At 38.2% G+C, this 24,847-nt stretch overlaps 1 protein-coding gene across 4 annotated transcripts in view; it reads right to left on the reverse strand.

Annotated features, from left to right (window-relative positions):
- The window catches only part of LOC101003272 (ATP-binding cassette sub-family A member 3-like), a 176,598-nt gene that overhangs the window by 42,124 nt on the left and 109,627 nt on the right, over positions 1–24,847 (reverse strand). For all 4 annotated transcript variants that reach the window (XM_031658405.1, XM_031658406.1, XM_031658404.1 and 1 more), the window contains exons 20-22: positions 19,608–19,854; positions 19,255–19,459; positions 13,326–13,542 (exon numbers count right to left, since the gene is read on the reverse strand). In XM_031658405.1, the coding sequence (XP_031514265.1) occupies positions 13,326–13,542; positions 19,255–19,459; positions 19,608–19,854 (669 nt within the window). The remainder of the gene's footprint in view (positions 1–13,325; positions 13,543–19,254; positions 19,460–19,607; positions 19,855–24,847) is intronic.

Genomic DNA, 24,847 nt, shown 5'->3' on the forward strand with positions numbered 1-24,847 from the left:
GTGTATATGTACATTTTCTTTATAACCGGTCTACCACTGATGGACACCTAGTTGATTCCATGTCTTTGCTATTGTGAATAGTACTGCAACAAACATACGAGTGCATGTGTCTTTTTGGTAGAATCATTTCTTTTCCTTTGGGTATATACCTAGTAATGGACTTGCTGAATTGAATAGTAGTTCTATTTTAAGTTCTTTGATAAATCTCCACATTGCTTTCTGTAATGACTGCATTAATTTATATTCCCACTAACAGTATTCCCTTTTTTCTATGAAATCACTAGCTGCTGCTTTTTGATCATTTGATAATAGTCATTATGACTAGATGGTGTCACATTGCGAGATGGTGTCACATTGTGGTCTTGATTTGCATTTCTCTGATGATTAGTGATGCTGAGTGTTTTTTAAAATATGTTTGTTAGCTGCTTCTAATGTCTTCTTTTGAAGAAGTTTCTGTTCATGTTCTTTGCCCTTTTTAAATGGGGCTATTATTATTATTTTCTTCTTAATTTGCTTAAGTTCCTTATAGATTCTGGATATTAGGCCTTTGTCAGATGCACAGTTTGTGAATATCTTCTCCCACTTTGTAGGTTGTCTGTTGATATTTTCTTTTACTGTGCATAAGCTCTTTAGTTTAATTAGATCCCACTTGTCAATTTTTGTTTTTGTTGCAATTGCTTTTGGGGACTTAACTGAAAATTCTTTGCCAAGGCCAATGTCAAGAAGAGATTTTCCTAGTTTGTCTTCTAGGATTTTCGTAGTTGGAGGTCTTACATTTAAACCTTTGATCTATTTAATATTTGTACCTGGTGAAATGTAGAGGTCTAGTTTCAATTTTCTGCATATGGCTAGCTAGTTATCCCAGCATCATTTATTAAGTAAGGAAGAGTTTCCCCATTGCTTGTTTTTGTTGGTCTTGCCAAAGATCAGATGATTTTAAGTGTGTGGCTTTATTTTTGTTATTCTGTTCCATTGGTCTATATGACTGTTTTTGTACCAATACCATGCTGTTTTGATTGCTATAGCTTTATAATAGAGTTTGAAGTCAGGTAGTGTGATGCCTCCCCATCTTTGTTCTTTTTGTTTAGGATTGCTTTGGCTAATCAGGCTATTTTTTGGTTCCATATGAGTTTTAGAATAGTTTTTCTAATTCTGAGAAGAATGTCATTGGTGGTTTGATAGAAATAGTGTTGAATCTGTAGATTTTTTTGGGCAGTATGGCCATATTTATGATACTGATCCTTCCAACCCATGAGCATGAAATGTTTTTCCATTTATCACTAATTCTCATGCCAACTGTCTACAATATCTATTGATTCTTAATTTAAATTATAATTTTCTCATTTCTCAAGATTCTATTTAGATCTTTTCAAATCTAAAAGGATCCCAATACTTGTGTATATGTGTGTATTATATTATTTTCTCATATTTCTGAGACTCTGTTTAGATATTTTAAACATACATGTTTTACATTCTATTCTAAAAAATTATAAATCTGAAATATATGCAGGTTTGATTCTATAGTTTGTGGTTTCTGCTAGTACTTGCTCATAAGGTCTTGCTTCTTTTTATTTTCTTTCTTCAGTCTTTTAAATTGATCTCTAGTAGCCTCAGTTAGATTCAATTTGGTTAGACACCTTTGACCTTCCTATACTTGGATATTTATGTTTTTCTCCAGGTTTGAAAAGTGTTCTGCTCTTATTTCTTTAAATACACTTTCTACTCCTTTGTCTTTCTTTTCACTTTTTTTTAAACACATGACTTAAATATTTGCCCTTCAACACTTTCCATAAATTCCGTAAGTTCTCTTCATTCCCTTTTCTGCTTTTTCCTCCTCTGACTATATATTCTCAAAAACCTATCTTTAAGTTCACAGACTTTCTTTTGCTTGACCAATTATACTGTTGATGCTATTAAAGTCCAGGATTTCTTTTTTAAAATTATTTCCATATCTCTATTAAATTCCTAGCTCTGGTTATTGTTTTTCTCATTTCTTTGGACAGTTTCTCTGTATTTTGTATTTTTTGGGGGGGTTTGCTGAGCTTCCTTAAAACCATTATTGTGAATTCTTTGTCAGGCAGTTCATATATCACCTTCTTTAGGGTCAGTCATTGGCATTTTATTTTGTCTATTTGGTGATGTCATGCTTGCTGGATTATTCATGACCCTTGTTGCAGGTCTGCACATTTGAAGAAGCACTTATTCTAGTCTTCCCTGACTGGCTTCATCTAGGAACACGCTTCAACAGTAATTCTGTACAGAGATTCTGGGCAGGCCACCTAGGGTAGTCCCTAAGCCTGAGATTGCTGAAGCCACTGAAAAACTAGAAGGCACTCTAAGCCCAGACCACCATGGTCAACACAGTGCCAGGCTGGAATATCATGGTTCTAAGGCTGATGTAGCTCTGGGGCATGACTGAAGGTGGTGTACATTGAGGACTGCCTGCCACTGAGAACTATCCAGAGCCAGGATAGTTGGTTGGCTGGTGTTGATGCAGACTGGAGATCGAATCCACCTTACAGGGACTATGGGTTCTTACCTAGTGCTGATGCAGGTTTGCCCAATTTGCAGGTACTGACTTAGATTTAGGGACAGGGGAGGTCTGCCCGTTGCTGGGTTTTACTGTAGCAGACATGCTATTAAGGTTTAAGACAAAGTCATCCTTTTATTTCTCCGTCTTTCCCTCAAGCTAATGTTATCTTTCTCCACCTGTGCTTTCTGAGCTTCAGAGAGGGATGACATGGATAATAAAAAACTGTCCTTCCTACCATCCTCAATATTTTTTTCTTATTATTGTGCTATAATAAGGTACTGTGATCTCTCATCTGATTTCTATAGTACTTCTGAAGGTATTTTTTGTGTGCATGTGTGCGAATAGTTATTCAAATTGATGGTTCTGTAGGGGAACAATCACTGGAGAATCTTGTTGCATCATCTTTTTCCTACCCCAGCTTTATAAGCTAGCATTAAAAGTGGCTTTTATTTGAAGTTATTGACTGCATCTGTTGACCTTAGTCATTTATTTATTTATTTATTTATTTATTTATTTATTTTTTGAGATGGAGTCTCACTCTGTTGCTCAGGCTGGAATGTAGTGGTATGATCTTGGCTCACTGCAAACTTCACCTCCCGTGTTCAAGCGATTCCCCTGCCTCAGCCTCCTGAGTAGCTGGGACTACAGGTGTGTGCCACCATGCCAGGCTGATTATTATTATTCTTAAGTTTTTTGTATTTTTAGTAGAGACAGGGTTTCACCATATTGGCCAGGATGGTCTCAATCACCTGACCTCATAATCCACCAGCTTCAACCTCCCAAAGTGCTGGGATTACAGGCATGAGGCACCACGCCCAGCCAAATCTCTTATACGTTGTGAGGAACACAGCGTTCAGGAAAAAAAATCACAGAAGTAAAAGTTGGCTTTCTGAAAAGATTAAGAAAACTGACAAATCTCTAGCTAGACTAAGAAAAAAGAGAGAAAATCGAAATAAATAAAATTATAAATGAAAAAGGAAACATATTTGATACCACATTAATACAAAGGATCAGGAGACACTATAATAAACAATTATACCTTAAAAATTTGATAACATAGAAAAATGTATGTATTCTTTGACACATGCAACCTACAAAGACGGAATTATGAAAAAGCACACTATCTAAACAGACCAATAATGAGCCAGTAGATTGAATAAGTAATAAAAAGTCTCCTACCAAAGAAAAGCCTAGGACCTAGTGGCTTTAGTACTAAATTCTACCAAAGATTTAAGGATGAATACCAATTGTTCTCAAACTCTTCCAAAAAATTTAAGAGGTAAGAATACTTCCAAACTCATAAGGCCAATATTACCCTAATATTAAAACCAGACAAGGACCCAACAACACATAAAAAACTATAAGCCAATATCCCTGATGAACATAAATGCAAAAATCCTCAACAACATAATAGAAAACCAAATTCAGCAGCACATTAAAAGGATCATTGACCATGATCAAGTGGGACTCATTCCAGGGATGCACAGATGGTTCAGCATATGCAAATCAATAAATGTGATACATCACATTAACAGAATGAAAGACAAAAACCATATGATTATTTCAATAGACACAAAAAAAGCATTTGGAAAATTCAACACTCTTTAATGATAAAAAAAAAATCTCTCAACAACTTAGGTATAGAGGGAATATACCTCAGCACAATAAAGGCCATATATGACAAACCCAGGGCTAAAATAATACTCAATGGGGAAAACAAACTGAAAGCTTTTCCTCTAAGCTTTAAAATAAGACAAAGATGTCCACTCTCACCATTTACATTCAGCATTGCACTAGAAGTCCTAGCCAGAGCAATTAGACAAGAAAAAGAAAGAAAAGGCATGTGTTCTTAGATATAGATGTGTTCTTAGATATAGAAAGCCATAAATACTCTAGACAGAAACTGTGAAACTTCCAGAAGAAAACAGGGGAAAAACTCCATGGCATTAGTCTAAGCAATGATTTTTTTAGACATGACAGACAACGAAAGCAGAAATAGATAGATGGGATTATATTAAGCTAAAAAGCTTCAGCTAAATAAATGAAATGATAATGAAGAGATAAACTGCAGAATAGGAGAAAATGCTTGCAAAGCATACATCTGATAAGGGGTTAATGTCCATAAAAGACCAGGATGTCAAACAACTCAGTTGCATGAAAAGCAACTTAATTACAAATGGGCAAAAATCCTGAACAGACATTTCTCAAAAGAAGACATAGAAATGGCCAACAGGTATATGAAAAAATGCTCAACATTACTCATCATCAGGGAAATGCAAATCAAAACCACAATGCGATATGACCTCACTCTTTTTAGAATGGCTATTATCAAATGGTAAGTGTTGACCAGGATGTGGGAAAAAAATCCTTGCACAGTTGGTGGGAATGTAAATTAGTAAAGGCATTAGGGAAAACAGTATGGAGGTTGCTAAAATAATTAAAAATATAACTATCATACGATCCAGCAATCTCATGATGGATATACAGCTAAAGGAAACAAAATCAGTATGTCAAAGTGATAGCTGCACACCCATGTTTATTGCAGTGCTATTCACAGTGGAATCAACCTGTGTTCATCAATGGATGAATGCATAAAGAAAAGTGGTATATATACACAACAGAACACCATTCATCCATAATGAGAAGGAAATCCTGTTCCGTGGTGACAACATAAGTGAACCGGGAGGACATTATGTTAAGTGAATAAGCCAGGCACAGAAAGACAATACTGCACAATCTCACTCATATGTGGAATCCCAAAGAAGCAGATCTCATAGAAGTAGAGAGTAGAATGGCGATTACCAGAGGGGGAGTTGTTGAGCAAAAGATACACAAATTCAGTTTAATAATAGCAATGAGTTCAAGAGCTCTATTGCACAGCATGGGGACTATAGCTAATTGGGTAAGTGCTCTCACAACAAAAATGATACATATTTGAGGTCATGCATATGCTAATTAGCTAGATTTATCTATTCTACAATATATATAGATAATATTTCAAAACATTTTGTACATTATTAATACATCCAACTTTGTCAATTAGAAAATTTGAAAAAATAAATACAATCCTCAATGTATAAGCTAAAATATAAATACAAACTTAATTTGCAATTATACCCATGTACTTATAAAGCCAAAAACAAATAAACCCTCTGGTAAATTGTAGTCTGTCTTAATATTTTGCATAACTTTGAAAACTCATTTTGTTTCATGTTTAAAAAAACAAATGCTTGCTTACTTCCAAGGACACTGGCTTTCACTTTATTGCTGGTCTATGCCAATTCCATATTTTCTTCTCAGTTCATTATTTTTGTCAAAGTATTATTCACAGTGTTTGTTATGTAGCTGAGAAGGGGAAGTCTCTTGACTTTCTAATTGCCAAATCTACTTTCTTCTTTTCTTAACCTCACCCTAGATGACTCTTCGCAACACATTCTTCTTAAAACATGACTTTTTGAGTTTCTAAAAAGAAAGCTATCTCTTTGTTCTCTCTTTTGACAAATGATTCTCAGTGACAAATACTCCTAAAATTTCAAACTCAGTTGCAAAACTGATTCCTTGATTCATGTGATGGAGATACAGGAGGTGGGGATAGAGAGGACCTGTAGTTCAGATTGGGTCTCACCATTTCAATATGAGGATTCTAGATCTTGACAGAGCAGGAGCATTGCCATCTTGGACAAGCACCACCATTTTAAAGTTCACCTTGATCAAAAACTGCCTAAATCCAAAGGGCATCAGCCTCGTGGCTAAGGTCAGCATGACCATAAACCACAAATGACATCTGCAATCAGAAATATTCCAACCATAAAATAAATCCCTCCCTGACCATCAGGCCTCTGAGCCCAAGCTAAGCCATCATATCCCCAGTGACCTGCACGTATACATCCAGATGGCCTGAAGCAACTGAAGATCCACAAAAAAAGTGAAAATAGCCTTAACTGATGACATTCCACCATTGTGATTTATTTCTGCCCCAACCTAACTGATCAATGTACTTTGTAATCTCCCCCACCCTTTATCATCTCCCCCAACCCTTAAGAAGGTTCTTTGTAATCCTCCCCACCCTTGAGAATGTACTTTGTGAGATCCGCCCCCTGCCCCCAAAACATTGCTCTTAGCTCCACCGCCTATCCCAAAACCTATAAGAACTAATGATAATCCCACCACCCTTTGCTGACTCCTTTTTCGTACTCAGCCCGCCTGCACCCAGGTGAAATAAACAGCCACATTGCTCACACAAAGCCTGTTTGGTGATCTATTCACAGGGATGCATGAGACATTTGGTGCCAAAGACCCAGGTTAGAGGGATTTCTTCGGGAGACCAGTCCCCTGTTCTCATCCTCACTCCGTGAAGAGATCCACCTACGACATTGGGTCCTCAGACCAACCAACCCAAGGAACATCTCATCGATTTTAAATCTGGTAAGCGGCCTCTTTTTACTCTCTTCTCCAACCTCTCTCACTATCCCTCAACCTCTTTCTCCTTTCAGTCTTGGTGCCATCCTTTAATCTCTCCCTTCTCTTAATTTCAGTTCCTTTCGTTTTCTGGTAGAGACAAAGGAGACACATTTTATCCGTGGACCCAAAACTCTGGCACCAGTCATGGGCTCGGGAAGGCAGCCTTTCCTTGGTGTTTAATCATTGTGGGGACGCCTCTCTGTTTATTCACCCACGTTCCAATGGTGTCTGATCTCCATGGGGATGCCTGTCTTGGTCATTCACCCACATTCCCTTGGTGGCAAGTCAATTGCAGGGACGCCTGCTTTGGCTGCTCACCCATGTTGCAGTCCAGGGCTGCTCCCCACCCCCTTCTCCGTGTCTCTACCCTTCTCTTTAAACTTGCCTCCTTCACTATGGGCAACCTTCCACCCTCCATTCCTCCTTCATCTCCCTTAGCCTGTGTTCTCAAGAACTTAAAACCTCTTCAACTCTCACCTGACCTAAATTCTAAGCGTCTTCTTTTCTTCTGCAACACCACTTGGCCCCAGTACAAACTCGACAGTAGTTCCAAGTGGCCAGAGAATGGCACTTTCGATGTGTCTATCCTACAAGATCGAGATAATTTTTGTCGAAAAATGGGCAAATGGTCTGAGGTGCCTGACATCCAGGCATTCTTTTACACGTTGATCCCTCCCTAGTCTCTGCTCCCAACGAGACTCGTCCCAAATCTTCTTTCCCTCCCGCCTGTCCCTTCACTCCCAACCCCAAGCGTCTCTGAGTCTTTTGAATCTTCCTTTTCTACAGACCCATCTGACCTCTCCCCTCCTCCCCAGGCTGCTCCTCGCCAGGCTGAGCTAGGTCCCAATTTTTCCTCAGCTTCTGCTCCCCCACCCTATAATCCTTCTATCACCTCCCCTCCTCACACCCGGTCTGGCTTACAGTTTTGTTCCGCGACTAGCCCTCCACCACTTGCCCAACAATTTCCTCTTAGAGAGGTGGTTGGAGCTGAAGGCATAGTCAAGGTTAATGCTCCTTTTTCTTTATTTGACCTCTCCCAAATCAGCATTTAGGCTCTTTTTTTAATCAAATATAAGAACTCAACCCAGTTCATGGCCTATTTGGCAGCAACCCTGAGATGCTTTACAGCCCTAGACCCTGAAAAGTCAGAAGGCTGTCTCATTCTCAACATCATTTTATTACCCAATCTGCTCCTGACATTAGATAAAGCTCCAAAAATTAAATTCCAGCCCTCAAACCCCACAACAGGACTTAATTAACCTCGCCTTCAAGGTGTACAATAATAGAGTAGGGGCAACCAAGTAGCAATGTATTTCTGAGTTGCAATTCCTTGCCTCCACTGTGAGACAGACCTCAGCCATATCTCCAGCACACAAGAACTGCAAATGCCTGAACCGCAGCTGCCAGGGGTTCCTCCAGAACCTCCTTCCCCAGGAGCTTGCTATAAGTGCCAGAAATCTGGCCACTGGGCCAAGGAATGCCCGCAGCCCCGGATTCCTCCTAAGCAGTGTCCCATCTGTGCGGGACCCCACTGGAAATCGGACTGTCCAACTCATCCGGCAGTCACTCCCAGAGCGCCCGGAACTCTGGCCCAAGGCTCTGACTGACTCCTTCCCAGATCTTCTTGGCTTAGTGGCTGAAGACTGTCGCTGTCCCATCGCCTCGGAAGCCTCCTGGACCATCAAAGATGCTTTGGGTAACTCTTAGAGTGAAGGGTAAGTCCGTCCCCTTCTTAATCAATACGGAGGCTACCCACTCCACATTACCTTCTTTTCAAAGACCTTTTTCCTTTGCCTCCATAACTGTTGTGGGTATTGATGGCCAGGCTTCTAAACCCCTTAAAACTCCCCAACTCTGGTGCCAACTTGGACAACATTCTTTTAAGCACTCCTTCTTAGTTATCCCCAACTGCCCAGCTCCCTTATTAAGTTGAGACATTTTAACTAAATTATCTGCTTCCCTTACTACTCCTGGGCTACAGCCACACCTCATCGCTGCCTTTTTCCCCAGTTCAAAGCCTCCTTCACATCCTCCTCTTGTATCCCCCCACCCTAATCCACAAGTATAGGACTCCTCTACTCTCTCCTTGGCGACCGATCATGCACCCCTTACCATCTCATTAAAACCTAATCACCCTTACCCCAATGAACACCAATATCCCATCCCGCAGCACGCTTTAAAAGGATTAAAGCCTGTTATCACTCACCTGTTACAGCATGGCCTTTTAAAGCCTATAAACTCTCCTTACAATTCCCCTATTTTACCTGTCCAAAAACCAGACAAATCTTACATGTTAGTTCAGGATCTGCACCTTATCAACCAAATTGTCTTGCCTGTCCACCCTGTGGTGCCAAACCCATATACTCTCCTATCCTTAATACCTCCCTCCACAACCCATTATTCTGTTCTGGATCTCAAACATGCTTTATTTACTATTCCTTGCACCCTTCATCCTAGCCTCTTTTCGCTTTCACTTGGACTGACTCTGACACCCATCAGGCTCAGCATTTTACCTGGGCTGTACTGCCACAAGACTTCACGGACAGCCCCATTACTTCAGTCAAGCCCAAATTTCTTCCTCATCTGTTACCTATCTCGGCATAATTCTTCATGAAAACACATGTGCTCTCCCTGCTGATTGTGTCCGGCTAATCTCCCAAACCCGAACCCCTTCTACAAAACAACAACTTTCCATACTAGGCATGGTTAGGTACTTCCGCCTTTGGATACCTAGTTTTACCATCCTGACTAAACCATTATGTAAACTCACAAAAGCAAACCTAGCTGACCCCATAGATCCTAAATCCTTTCGCCACTCCTCTTTCCATTCCTTAAAAACAGCCCTGGCCGGGCGTGGTGGCTCAAGCCTGTAATCCCAGCACTTTGGGAGGCTGAGACGGGCGGATCACGAGGTCAGGAGATCGAGACCATCCTGGTTAACACAGTGAAACCCCGTCTCTACTAAAAATACAAAAAAAAAAAAAAAACAGCCCTAGAAGCCTGCCCCCATGCTGGCTCTCGCTAACTCATCCCAACCCTTTTCATTACACACAGGCAAAGTACAGGGCTGTGTGGTCAAAATTCTTACACAAGAGCCGGAACTGTGCCCTGTAGCCTTTCTGTCCAAACAACTTGACCTTACTGTCTTAGGCTGGCCCCCACTCCCATGACTGTATCTCCCTGATCCACCTGACATTCACTCCATTTCCCAGTATTTCCTTCTTTCGTGTTCCTCACCCTGATGACACTTGGTTTACTGATGGCAGTTCCACCAGGCCTAATCGCCACACACTAGCAAAGGCAGCCTATGCTATAGTATCTTCCACATCTATCATTGAGGCTACTGCTCTGCCCCACTCCACTACCTCTCAGCAAGCCAAACTCATTGCCTTAACTCGGGCCCTCACTCTTGCAAATGGACTACGCGTCAATATTTATACTGACCCCATATCCCGCACCACCATGCTGTTTTATGTGCTGAAAGGTTTTCTCACTATGCAAGGGTCCTCCATCATTAATGCCTCTTTAATAAAAACTCTTCTCCAGGCCGCTTTACTTCCAAACGAAGCTGGAGTCATACACTGCAAGGACCATCAAAAGGCATCAGATCCCATCACTCAGGGCAATGCTTATGCTGATAAGGTAGCTAAAAAAGCAGCTAGCATTCCAACTTCTATCCTTCGCGGCAGATTTTCTCCTTCTCACCTGGTCACTCCCACCTACTCCCCCACTGAAACTTCCACCTATCAATCTCTTCCCACACAAGGCAAATGGTTCTTGGACCAAGGAAAATATCTCATTCCAGCCTCACAGGCCCATTCTATTCTGTCGTCATTTCATAACCTCTTCCATGTAGGTTACAAGCCACTAGCCCACCTCTTAGAACCTCTCATTTCCTTTCCATCGTGGAAATCTATCCTCAAGGAAATCACTTCTCAGTGTTCCATCTGCTATTCTACTACTCCTCAGGGATTATTCAGGCCCCCTCCCTTCCCTACATATCAAGCTCGGGGATCTGCCCCCACCCAGGACTGGCAAATTGACTTTACTCACATGCCTCAAGTCAGGAAACTAAAATACCTCTTGGTCTGGGTAGACACTTTCACTGGATGGATAGAGGCCTTTCCCACAGGGTCTGAGAAGGCCACCATGGTCATTTCTTCCCTTCTGTCAGACATAATTCCTCGGTTTGGCCTTCCCACCTCTATACAGTCTGATAATGGACCAGCCTTTATTAGTCAAATCACCCAAGCAGTTTCTCAGGCTCTTGGTATTTAGTGGCTCCTGGTTTTACCTCAAACTGCCACCCTTAAGTATCTCTTTAAGTGGATAGAAGATCTTCAGTGACAAAGTACACTCCAATACTTTCACCCTGATGAAGTCCTGTTCTTTACTTTTATACTTACTCTTATTCTCATTCCTGTTCTTATGCCACCCTCTACCTCTCCCCAGCTATCTCCACCACACTATCAATCTCACTCACTCTCTCCTAGCCATTTCTAAACCTTCTTTAACAAACTATTGCTGGTTTTGCATTTCTCTTTCCTCCAAATTCAACGAGGCCCTGACTTACTGCTAAAAAAAAGGGGGGGGGGACTCTGTATATTTTTAAATGAAGAATGTTTTTACCTAAATCAATCTGGCCTGGTATATGACAACATAAAAAAATTCAAGGATAGAGCTCCAAAACTCACCAACCAAGCAAATAATTACACTGAACCCCCTTGGACATTGTAGTTGGATGTCCTGGGTACTCCCAGTTCTTAGTCCTTTAATACCTGTTTTTTTCTTTCTCTTATTTGGATGTTGTGTCTTTTGTTTAGTTTCTCAATTCATACAAAACTGCATCCAGGCCATCACCAATAATTCTATATGACAAATGCTCCTTCTAACAACCCCACAATATCATCCCTTACCCCAAAATCTTTCTTCAGTTGAATCTCTCCCACTGGAGGTTCCCGTGCCACCCCTAATCCTGCTCAAAGCAACCCTGAGAAACATCGCCCATTATCTCTCCATACCACTTCCAAAAATTTTCGCCTCCCCAACACTTTACCACTATTTTGTTTTTTCTTATTAATATAAGAAGACAGGAATGTTAGGCCTCTGAGCCCAAGCTAAGACATCATATCCCCAGTGACCTGCATGTATACATCCAGATGGCCTGAAGCAACTGAAGATCCACAAAAAAAGTGAAAATAGCCTTAACTGATGACATTCCACCATTGTGATTTATTTCTGCCCCAACCTAACTGATGAATGTACTTTGTAATAGTCCCCACCCTTAGGAAGGTTCTTTATAATCTTCCCCCATCCTTAAGAAGGTTCTTTGTAATTCTCCACACCCTTGAGAATGTACTTTGTGAGATCCATCCCCTACCCCCAAAACACTGCTCTTAGTTCCATCGCCTATCCCAAAACCTATAAGAACAAATGATAATCCCACTACCCTTTGCTGACTTCTTTTTTGGACTCAGCCCACCTGTACCCAGGTGAAATGAACAGCCATGTTGCTCACACAAAGCCTGTTTGGTGATCTCTTCACACGGACACATGAGACACTGGCCAGAGATATGCCAGTCCTGAGATAATCTCCCCTCCGGCCAGAGAAATGTCAGCCTCAAGATAACCTCCCCTCCAAACAGAGATATTCCAACCCCACAATAAACTTCTCACCCACACAGAAACATTCCAAGCCTGTGATAAGCTCTCTCACCCTAAAACCAAGATACACTCTGTCTGTAAGAGAGTGGGCTCCTGACCGAAATTGGCCAGAAGCCCCTCTCAGGTTTACGCTCCAAAAATAAACCTGTCTTTGACTGTTGAGCTGCTTTTCATGTTTCTTTCCTTTTTTTTTTTTTTTTGGTGACATGATCTTGGTTCATTGCAACCTCTTCCTCCCTAGTTTAAGCAATTCTCCTGCCTCAGCCTCCCAAGTAGCTGGGACTACAGGTGCATGCCACCACGCCCAGCTAACTTTTGTATTTTTAGTAGAGACAGGGTTTCACCATGTTGGCCAGGATGGTCTCCATCTCTTGACCTCATGATCCGCCCACCTCAGCTTCCCAAAGGGCTTGGATTACAGGCATGAGCCACCATGCCTGGATCTTTCTTCTTTTTTTTTTAACTCATACAGATCTGGCAGCACAATGCCTAGAATATCACAGGCAGTCAAAGTAAGTTTATTGCTGTACATGAAGTACAAAATTTCCTCTAAAACCTAGAATTTAGTTGTCTGTAAATGTTCTTAAGTATCTGTAGGTCCATTACTCCTTACTTATTTACTGCTGCCTTCTGGAGAAGGAGAAATTTTGTGAAACTTCACACTTACTGTTTTCTATTATCTCGCCTATGAGGAAACCAAAAGTGCCTGAAAAGTAGCTGAGTAGGAGAAGTTTGATGTAGGCAGAAGTACTTCCAGAAAACACAAAGCTTATCAGGTACACAAAGGGAATGGCAGACCAGCCATACAGCGTGAAGATCAGCATAGTTTCCAGAATGTGGTAATCCGTGACATAAATATCTAATTTGCGGTATTTTATCACTCCCTGAAACACAAAGGGTACAGAGATAAAGGCAAAGTGAAGGGCAAGTGAAAAAAGAAACTAAGCCAAAACATTTAGAGAAGGAAATAGCAAGTCCTGTCTTTATTTAGCATGGGACTAGTCATTAATTAAGTCAATCTGCCTCTTAAAACATCACTGGTCATTACAGAAATGCAAATCAAAACTACAATAAGATACCATCTTATGCTAGTTAGAATGGTGATTATTAAAAAGTCAGGAAACAACAGATGCTGGTGAGGCTGTGGAGAAATAGGAATGCTTTTACACTGTTGGTGGGAGTGTAAACCAGTTCAACCACTGTGGAAAACAGTGTGGTGATTCCTCAAGGATCTAGAACCAGAAATACCATTTGATCCAGCAATCCCATTACTGGGTATATACTTAAAGGATTATAAATCATTCTGCTATAAAGACACATGCACATATATGTTTATTGCAGCACTATTTACAATAGCAAAGACTTGGAACCAACCCAAATGCCCATCGATGACAGACTGGATAAAGAAAATGTGGCACATACACACCATGGAATACTATGCAGCCATAAAAAGGAATGAGTTGATGAGCTTTGCAAGGACATGGATGAAGCTGGAAGTCATCATTCTCAGCAGACTAACACAGGAACCGAAAACTAAACACCACATGCTCTCGCTCATAAGTGGGAGTTGAACAATGAGAATGCATGGACATGTGGAGGGGAACATCACACACTGGGGCCTGTCAGAGGATAGGGAGCAAGGGGAGGGAGAGTATTAGGACAAATACCTAATGCATGCAGGGCTTAAAACCTGGATGACAGGTTGATAGGTGCAGCAAACCACCATGGCACATGTATACCTATGTAACAAAACTGCATGTTCTGCACATGTATCCCAGAACTTGAAGTAGAATAATCAACAAAACAAAAACTTCAGCCCTGGGGATGGGCATTGTGGCTCATGCCTGTAATCCCAGCATTTTGGGAGGCTAAGGCTCAGGAGGTGGGGACTGTAGTGTGTTGTGATTGTGCCAGTGCACTCCAGCCTGGGTGACAGAGTGAGACCTGTCTCAAAAAAACAAAACAAAACAAAACAAAAAATCAAAACCTTATCCCACGAGGATGAAGTAAGTTATTTTTACCTCTTCATCAGAGGGCATTCCAGTGAGCAGAGCCACTATACTTTCCTTTATTATTTTCTTTTCTACTTGGAACAGTTATTGCAATAATACTGGCAAGTTTCCCAGAAAGTAGATTATTTCTCCAAAGACACACTTCCTCCAAAGATTTTTTTCTTTGACTACATAACTTACCTATCACTCTACCCACTGCTATGCAGCTTTAAACTGGGCCACCAGGTTCTATTCTACTTCCCCACTTCTCCCTCACATTCACCAAAACGATTAAACCAGACAGTGGAACACAAAATTAGAATGGATGGTGGTGGGGGAGAGGAACCTGTAGCTGTGAAAAGAAATAAATTTCTGGAAATTTATATCTCATTAGTTAATAGATATCACTTCTCCACAAATGACAAGATGGTCCCTTTGGGCAATTACATGATTATGTAGCAAGACAAGCAAGAAGTAAATAGTAAGATTAAGCTAAGAATAATCATTATATTGACTGATGTTCTTGGTGGTGGTAGCAAAAATAAGAGAAGATTTGCGGGAAATAGATGAATCCAGTCCCTGAAGCTATAATTATTTTGTTTGTGACTAAGCATTCTGTAAACCTAAAAGAATAAATAAAATGAAGAAATCAAATAAAAGTTAGTGTGACCTAGGAATTTCTGTGTTCAAAGTCTTATGATCTTTCAATGTCACAAATCATAACCTATTTCAAAGAAAAGCTGAATTCTGGGCTGGGTGCAGTGACTCCTGCCTGTAATCCTGGCACTTTGGGAGGCCAAGGCAGGCGGATCATGAGGTCAGGAGATCAAGACCATCGTGGCTAACACAGTGAAACCCCGTCTCTACTAAAAATACACACACACACAAAAAAATAATAATAATAAAAAAATAAAAAATTAGCTAGGTGTGGTGGCAGGCGACTGTAGTCCCAGCTACTCGGGAGGCTGAGGCAGGAGAACGGCGGGAACCCAGGAGGCGGAGCTTGCAGTGAGCCGAGATTGCACCACTGCACACCAGCCTGGGTGACAGAGCAAGACTCTGTCTCAAACAAAAACAAAAACAAAAACAAAAAAAACGCTGAATTCCTTGTTGGATAAGTAAGTAATATAGTTGTTCTTGGACAAGAGACTCATGCATTGTGAATATTTAGATTCTACTCAACTTAATCTACAAGTGAAAATGCAAACAAAATTTTCAAGTAAATATTTTAACCTCTTTATTATGAAATATACCACATATTCAGAAAAGTATATATAACATAAATGAATTATCATAATGAATTATCACAAAGCAATTCCCTGGGAAACTACTACAATGCCAATACCCACAGAAGCCTATCAGAAACTCCTCCAATCCCTGTAAAAGTAACCACTATTCCTGGTACTATTAATCTGCTTTCTGTGTCTATGAATTTACCTATTTTGGACATTTTAAGTAAATGGAATCATGCAATATATGGCCTTTTGTCCCTAGCTTATTTCAGTTAGCATAATTTTTTAAGGTTCATGCAAGCTGTAGCAGGTATCAGCATTTCATTCTTGATTATGGTTAAGTAATGTTCCATTGTATTGTATTCATATACCATATTTTATTTATCCATTTATGATATTTGGGACTTTCATTTTCAAGTATTTAAAAAATTGATGTTTGCAGTTCTCTTGGGTATAAATCTAGGAGTGTAATTGCTGAATCATATGGTAATTGTATGTTTAATTCCATTTATGATATTTGGGACTTTCATTTTCAAGTATTTAAAAAATTGATGTTTGCAGTTCTCTTGGGTATAAATCTAGGAGTGTAATTGCTGAATCATATGGTAATTGTATGTTTAATTTTTGAAGAACCACAAAACTGTTTTACATGACAGTTGAAACATTTTACATTTCTTCTTTTGTTATCCTAATGATTTTTGTTGTAAAGTCTGCTTTGAATATTATTAAAGCTATACTAGTTATCTTTTAAAGAAGCTCTTTCATCATTTTATTTTCAAATTATTTGTGTCAATGAACCTAAAGTGAGTCTCTTGTAGGTATCAGACAGTTAGATTATGTTTTTGGAATCATTCTACTAATGCCTACTTTTAATTCGAGTTTAATCCATTTATATTTAATGTAATTACCTGTAAGTTTTTCTGTCATTTGGTTATGTATTACATCATTATATTTTTCCATTCATTTATTCTGCCATTTGTGTTGAATAGATATTTTTGAGTGTGCCATTTAATTCTATTGTCTTTTAAGACTCCATGTAGTTGGGTTGTTATATTAGTGGTTGGAAATTACAATAAACATCCAATTCATAACAATACAATTTAGATTAATACCAACTTAATTTCAATATAATACAAATATTTTGTACCTATATAGCTAACCTCTCTGCCTTTTATGCTATTATTATCACAAATTACATCTTTATACATTGTGTGTCCATCATGATAGATTTATAACTATTGCTTTACACAGATGCCTTTTAAATGAAAAAATATAAGAGCTATAAACAAAAATATATTAATACTGCATTTTACATTTATCTGTTTTTACTTGTCTGGTATCCTTTATTTCTTCATTTGGATTTGAGTTACTGTCAAGTGTCCTTTCATTTCAGACTGAAGAATTCTCTTCAGAATTTCTTGTAGGGCATGACTGCTAGCAACAGTCTATTAGTTTTTTTTTCAAATTTGGAAATGTATAATTACTCCTTATTTTCTTTTAATGTAAAAAGAACATTAAACATAAGATTTACATTCTTAATACATTTTTAAGCATAAAATATATGATTGTTAACTGTAAGTACAATCTTTTACTACAAATCTCTAAGGCTTATTTATCTTGTTTGAGTGAAACTTTATGCTCACCGATTAGTAACTTTCCATTATCCTATTCTCCAAGCCCCTAGCAGCCACCATTCAACTATTTGATTTTATACATTTGACTATTTTAGATATATCATGTAAGTGGAATCATGAAATATTTGACTTTCTGTGATTGCTTTATTTTACTTAGCATAATGTCCTCAAGATTCATCCATATTGTAGCAAATGTCAGAGTCATCTTATTTTTTTTTTGTTGTTCTTTTTTTTGAGATGGAGTATCATTCTGTCACCCATGTTGGAGTGCAAGGGCGCGATCTCGGCTCACTGCAACTTCCACCTCCTGGGTTCAAGCGATTCTCCTGCCTCAGTTTCCCAAGTAGTTGGAACTACAGGCATGTGCCACCACACCCAGCTATTTTTTTATCTTTTAGTAGAGACAGGGTTTCACTAGATGTTGGCCAGGCTGGTCTCAAACTCCTGACCTCAGGTGATCCACCCACCTTGGCCTTCCAAAATGCTGGGATTATAGGCGTGAGCCACTGTGCCCAGCCAGAATCATCTTACTTTTTAAGTCTGAATAATATTCCATTGTATGTATATACCACATTTTCTTTATCCATTCATCTGCTGATGAATGTTTAGGCTTTTTTTTTTTTTTTTTCACATTTTAGCTATTATGAATAGTGTTCAGTGAATTAGGAGTGATGGTAGGTCTCTGAGATCCTGATTTGAACTCTTTTTGATAAATAATCAGAAATAGGATTGTCTGATAATATGGTAGTTCTATTTTTAATATTCTGAGGAACCACCACATTGTTTTTCATAGCAGGGGCACCATTTTGCATTCCCACCAACAGCTGGCAAGAGTTCCAATTTGTACAAACTTTACCAATACTAGTTATCTTTTTATAAAATCTTTTTTTTTAAAAAAGTCATCGTAATAGGTGTGAGCTGATTATCTCATGGTTTTGACTTGCATTTCCCTGATGACTAGGAAAATTGAGCAAATGTTCATATACCTGTTGAACATTTATATCTTCTCCTGAGAAAAATCTATTCAATTCTTTTGCCCATTTTTAAATTAGGTTATTTTTTGCTATTGAGTTGTAAGAGTTCCTTATATATTTTGGATATTAACCCCTTTTAAGAGGTATGATTTATAAATATTTCCTCCCATTCTGTAGATTTTTCTCTTGACTCTACTGATTGTTTCCTTTACTATGCAGAAGCTTCTTAGTTTGATGTAATCCCAATTTTCTATTTTTGCTTTTATTGCCCGTGCTTTTGGGGTCATAAAAAAGAATGTTTCCCCTATGTTTTCTTCTAGTAGCTTTATAGCTTCAGGACTTACATTTAAGTCTTCATTATATTTTAAGTTGATATCTGTATGTGGTGTGAAATAAGGGTCTAAATGGATTCTTTTGCATGTGGATATCCAGATTTCCCAACACAATGTATTGAAGAGACTGTTCTTTCCCCATTGTGTGTTCTTGTCACCTTTGTAAAAAATTAACTGATGGTAAATGCATGAGTTTATTTCTGTACTCTATTTTTTTCCATTAGTCTACATTTCTATTTTTATGCAAAGAAGGTACTTTTTAAACTAAGAATATGGTAAAGTTTCTACCACCAGACTTTTGCAATGTGTTTTCCAAGATAATAAGCAAAGATGGTTTATTGACAAGAGCTAGATTTCATAACCATTAGAATAGTAATTTTCCAAGAGGTACAAAAGGAAAACAAACCCTCAAGGAACTTCATTTCACACTCACCATTACTAAGCAGCAGGAGGCAAAGAAGATGATGAAATCACACAATAGGGCAGAAAGCCAGTACACAATGACAGAGACACCACTCACAAACTGGATGTGCTTCGCCTTAGTGGTTCTCTCAGTCACCGTCAGGAGACAAAAACCATTGATCAAAAGAGCCATGCCAAATTGTAAATTTATGGCCAATTTTTGTCCACTTTGAAGCCTACAAAAGAAGACATATCAGAAAATCAACACAGCAGAAAATACAGATTTCAATCAATAGCTATTTTTATCATATAAATGTAATCAGATAAAGTGGAAATAATGTATTTAAAGAGTAAAATTGAATTCAAATGAAAAGAATAACATACTCTTCATTTTCTTCAATATCAGGGAGTGGCTGAGGTTTGTTGGAAACTGTTAAGGAAGCATTGGCACCAGAAAGTGACTTGAAAAGAATGTTGTCTAACACTGCCAGGGCCACAGATGGTGAATGATATGCTTCATTGTTGAACAGAGCAGTAAGCATTACCATATTTGCCTCCGACTCAATAGAAAGTGCAATGATACATAAACGAATACAATCTTTTGTTTCCCTCAAGTACTTCAGTAGGTCACCTAGGATGAGAAAACAATATTGGTCAGTGTGTCCACAATACAGATAACCTATAATATAGGCCAGAGAAGAGGAACAGATAATTTTACTTCTCGTCACCTTCAATTTTCCCATAATGACTACTTCAAACATTTGCGGTTCCCCTCCAGCACTTTACTTCATCATTACATTCCAAGCTCTCTCACTTTATAGCCTATATCCTAAACTACTACTTCACTGAGAAAACATAGACTCTCTCAACTTACTTATCTATCTTATACTGATTTATAAGTGTTTTCATTTATAGCTTTGCTAATCTTACAGCAGACAAAACCTTCCTCTGGAAAGCACAGAAGCTAACTAAAAACATTTAAAAATATCACCTCATTAAGGATATTAGACATCTAGGAAAACTATCAACATTTGGGAAGAATGGAAATGCACTGAGATGAGTCCAACATTCTACATTCTTTTTTCTTTGAGACCTTTATAGATTTGTAAATGGTAGAGGTACCTTAGTAAATCCTCAGGCTCTCTGTGGGGCTCAAGAAGGGTAATACCCTCACAGAAATAGTGAGTAAGAAATAAACCAATTCTTTCTTTAAGAGATCGGGTCTCACTGGGTTTCCCAAGCTGGAGTGCAGTGGGAAATATTCACAGCCATGATAATAGTGCACTACAGCCTCAAATTCCTAGGCTCGTGTGACCCTCCCATGTAAGTCTCCCAAGCAGTGGGGACTACAGACCCTTGCCACCATGCCCAGCTTAATAGACACATTCTTATAAAAATTTAAACCCAGCCTCAAATTACTTCAATCCATGATTGGATTTAGATCTTTCCTTAATCTTACGGCCTGCCAGAAGTAAAACTGAATCTCCTCTGGAGAAGATAATCTCATGCAGAATCTTCATAATTTTCATACACAGTATCTGGCATTGAATTAAGAAATTATCAATTCCACTAAGAAAGAGAACCAAGAGAAAGCACAGACAACAGAAACAGATTCATTGATGACCCAGGTAGCAAAGATAGAGAATTTACCAGAGAACTGGAGTCCATAGAAATAATCAAATGTTTATGTCAGAATTAAAAAACACATTAATTACAATTAAGAAGTTAACATATAACTATAGTGGGTTGAGCACAAATAAAGTGTAGGTCAGGGCACTGGAAGACAAGTGATTAGAATACTCAAGACAAAAGCACAGTGGATGGAAAACAAGAGAGAAGACACACATCACCGATGTCAGGAATGAAACAGAGAAAATCACTACCCATCATGCAGACATAAAAAGGATGATAAAGGAATTCTATGGTTAACTCTACACAAATGTCACGGCTAATTTTATGTATCAACTTGACTGGGTTGAGGGATACCCAAGTAGCTGGTAAGGCATTATTTCTGGGCATGTCTGTAAGGGTGTTTCCAGACAAGATTAGCATTTGAATCAGTAGACTGACTAAAGTGCCTCACCAATGTGAGTGGCCATCATCCAATCCATTGAGGGACCAAATAGAACAAAAGGGTGAAAAAAAGGGCAACTTTTTTCTCTTCATGAAGGAAAACGCACCATCTATTTTCTCCTGCCCTTACACATTAGCACTCCTGATTCTCAGACTTTTGGACTCTGGGACTTACACCAGTAGCCACCTTGGTTCCCAGGCCTTTGGCCTCAGACTGAATTACTGGCTTCCTGGGTATACAGCTTGCATACAGCATATTATGGGACTTCTTGGCCTCTATAATCACATGAGCCAATTCCTCTAATAAATATTTTCTTTATACATTTATCTCTCTCTCTCTGTCTCTGTCTCTCTCTCTCTCTCTCTATATATATATACACACACACACACACACACATATATATGTATCCTGCAACTTTGATGAACTCATTTATTAGTTCTAGAAATTTTTCTTGTTTGTTCTTTGGGATTCTCTATGTAGACAATCACATCATCTGCAAATAAGAGTAATTTTCTTTCTTTGTGATCTGTATGCCTTTTGTTTCCCATATATATATATCCTGTTGGTTCTGCTTTTCTAAAGAACTCTAATACAACACATAGATTTGATGACTTAGATGAAAGGGACCACTTCTTCAAAACATACAGCTACGACAACTCAATATGAAGTAGATCATTGAATAGCAATAATTATTAAGAAAATGTAATTCTCAACTAAAAATTCCATAAAAAAGAAGTCTCCAGGCCCCAATATTTTCACTGAAGAATCGTATCAAATGCTTAAAGAAGAATAAGCACTAATTAGACACAACATATTTTAGGAAACAGAATCAGGAACATTTCTCAATTTAGTTTATAATGAAACCACACCAAGACAGTACAACAAAAGTAAACTACAGATAAATATCCTTTATGAATATAGATGCAAAACTCCTTAATAAAATATTAGCCAACAGAATTCGACAATATATACAAAGAATTATGCACCATGACCAACTGGAATCTATTCCAGGGATACAAGGCTGGTTCAATATTTGAATATCAATTAATGTCACCCTCCATATTAATAGACTAACAAGGAAAACTTACATAATTATACAAATCTGTGCAGAAAAAACTTTTGAGAAAACTCAATAAGCACTCATGATTTAAAAAAAAAAAAACTGAGCAAAATAGGAGTAGAGCAGAACTTCTTTAACTTTACATAAAGCATCTAAAAAATTCCTTACCGCTAACATTATACTTAGTGGAGAAAGACTGTATACCTTTTTTCCTAACATTGGAACAAAGAAAAACAATCAGTCTCACTACTCTGATTCAATATAGTGATGGAAGTTCTATCCAGTGTAATAAAGTATAAATGGGAACCAAAAGGCATACAGATCACAAAGAAAGAAAATTGCTCTTATTTGCAGATGATATGATTGTCTACATAGAGAATCCCAAGGAACCAACAAGAAAAATTTCTAGAACTAATAAATGAGTTCATCAAAGTTGCGGGATACATGATAACCATATAAGAATAAAAAATAATTATATGCTAGAATAAACATCTGGATACCAAAATTAAAAGGGTAATACCATTTACATTAACTGAAAAATGAAATATTTAGGCATAAATTAACAACCTATGTGCAGGACTTGTATGCTGAAAACTACAAGCGCTGATGAAAGAAATAAAAGTTCTAAATCAATAAAGGGACATCCTACATTCATGGATTCAAAGACTATACTCAGTAAAGATGTCAATTTTCTTCAATTTACTATACAGATTTAATCCAATTTCTGGCAAATTTCCAAGTTTTTATGCAGGTATAGACAAACTTATTTCAAAATGTATATGGAGGAGCAAAGGAACTAAAATAGCCAAAACAACTTTTAAAAACAAGAATAAAGTGGGAGGAACCAGTCTACCAGATTTCAAGTGTGCCATTGGTTGAAGGAATAGATACATAGATTATTGGAATAGAATAGAAAACCCCAAAATAGACCCAAACATGCCCAACTCTTTTTTGATAAAGGTGCAAAATAATTAAATGAATATCATCATTCAGTAATGGAGCAATTGCTGCCGGAGCAATTGGAGATGCACAGGCACAAAAATTAACCTGGACTCAGATATCACACCTTATGCTAAAATTAAGTCAAAGTAGATAATAAATATAAAATGTAAAGCTATAAAACTTTTAGAAAACTGTAAATCTTTTTAGGAGAAAATCTTCAAGATTTAGGGCTAGGTGGAGAGTTCTTAGACCTAACATCAAAAGCATGATCAATAAAAGAAAAAAATTCATTAAACTTTATAAAAATTAAGAAATTTTGCCCTGAAAAGAAATTGTTAGGGTGATGATAATCTACAGCATGAGAGAAAACAATTTTAAAAACTGTTTAAAACTCTATAGTAAAAAACATCAAAAATTAAACTAAAAAATAGGGAAAATTGATAAACACACATTTCACCGGAGACGATGTTCAAATGGAAAATAAGCACATGAAAAGATGTAGAAATGCAAGTCAGGGAAAGGTAAGTTGAAACTACAGTGATATACCACTACTCACTTATCACAACGGCCAAAACAAAAATAGTGACAACACCAAATGCTGGTGAATATGCAGAGAAACTGGATCACTCATACATTGCTGAGGGAAATGTAAAATGACACAGTCACTCTGGAAAGCAACTAGGTAGTTTTTTAGAAAACTAAACATGCAACAGCCCTGTTGCTAGAAAAAATTTAAAAAGAAGCTATGCCCAGTGTTCCCCTTACTTGTTGCAAGTAATAAAAATCCCCATGTTGAGTTTCCTAGACAGCAAAAGACAATTGTCTGTAAACAGACAATCCACAGAACAGGAGAAAATTTTTGCAAACTATGCATCCAACAAAGATCTAATATCCAGCACCTACAAAGAATTTAAACAAATTTACAAGAAAAAAACAAACTCATAAAAAAGAGGGCCAACGACATGAACAGAGACTTTGCAAAAGACGACATACACATGGCCAATGTTCATATAAAGAAAAGCTCAACATCACTGATCATTAGAGAAATGCAAATCAAAACCACAATGAGCTACCATCTCACACCAGTCAGAAGAGCTATTATTATTATAATTAGCTTTTTATTTTATTTATTCATTTGTTTATTTTTATTTTTTAAGTTTGGGGGTACCTGTGCAGGATGTGCAGGTTTGTTAAATAGGTAAATGTGTGCCATGGTGGTTTGCTGCACCTATCAACCCATCACCTAGGTATTAAGCTCCGCATGCATTAGCTGTTTTTCCTAATGCTCTTTCCCCGCATCCTCCAACAGGCCCCAGTGCGTGTTTTTCCCCTCCCTGTGTCCATGTATTGTTCAGCTCCCACTTATAAGTGAGAACATGAGGTGTTTTCTGTTCCTGTACTAGTTTGCTGAGGATAATGGCTTCCAGCTTCATCCATCTCCTTGCAAAGGACATTTCTTTTTATAGCTACATAGTATTCCATGGTATATATGTACCACATTTTCCTTATCCAATCTATCATTGATGGGCATTTGGGTAGATTCCACGT

This window comes from Papio anubis, chromosome 18, assembly GCF_008728515.1.
Source record: "Papio anubis isolate 15944 chromosome 18, Panubis1.0, whole genome shotgun sequence".
NCBI lineage: Eukaryota > Metazoa > Chordata > Mammalia > Primates > Cercopithecidae > Papio > Papio anubis.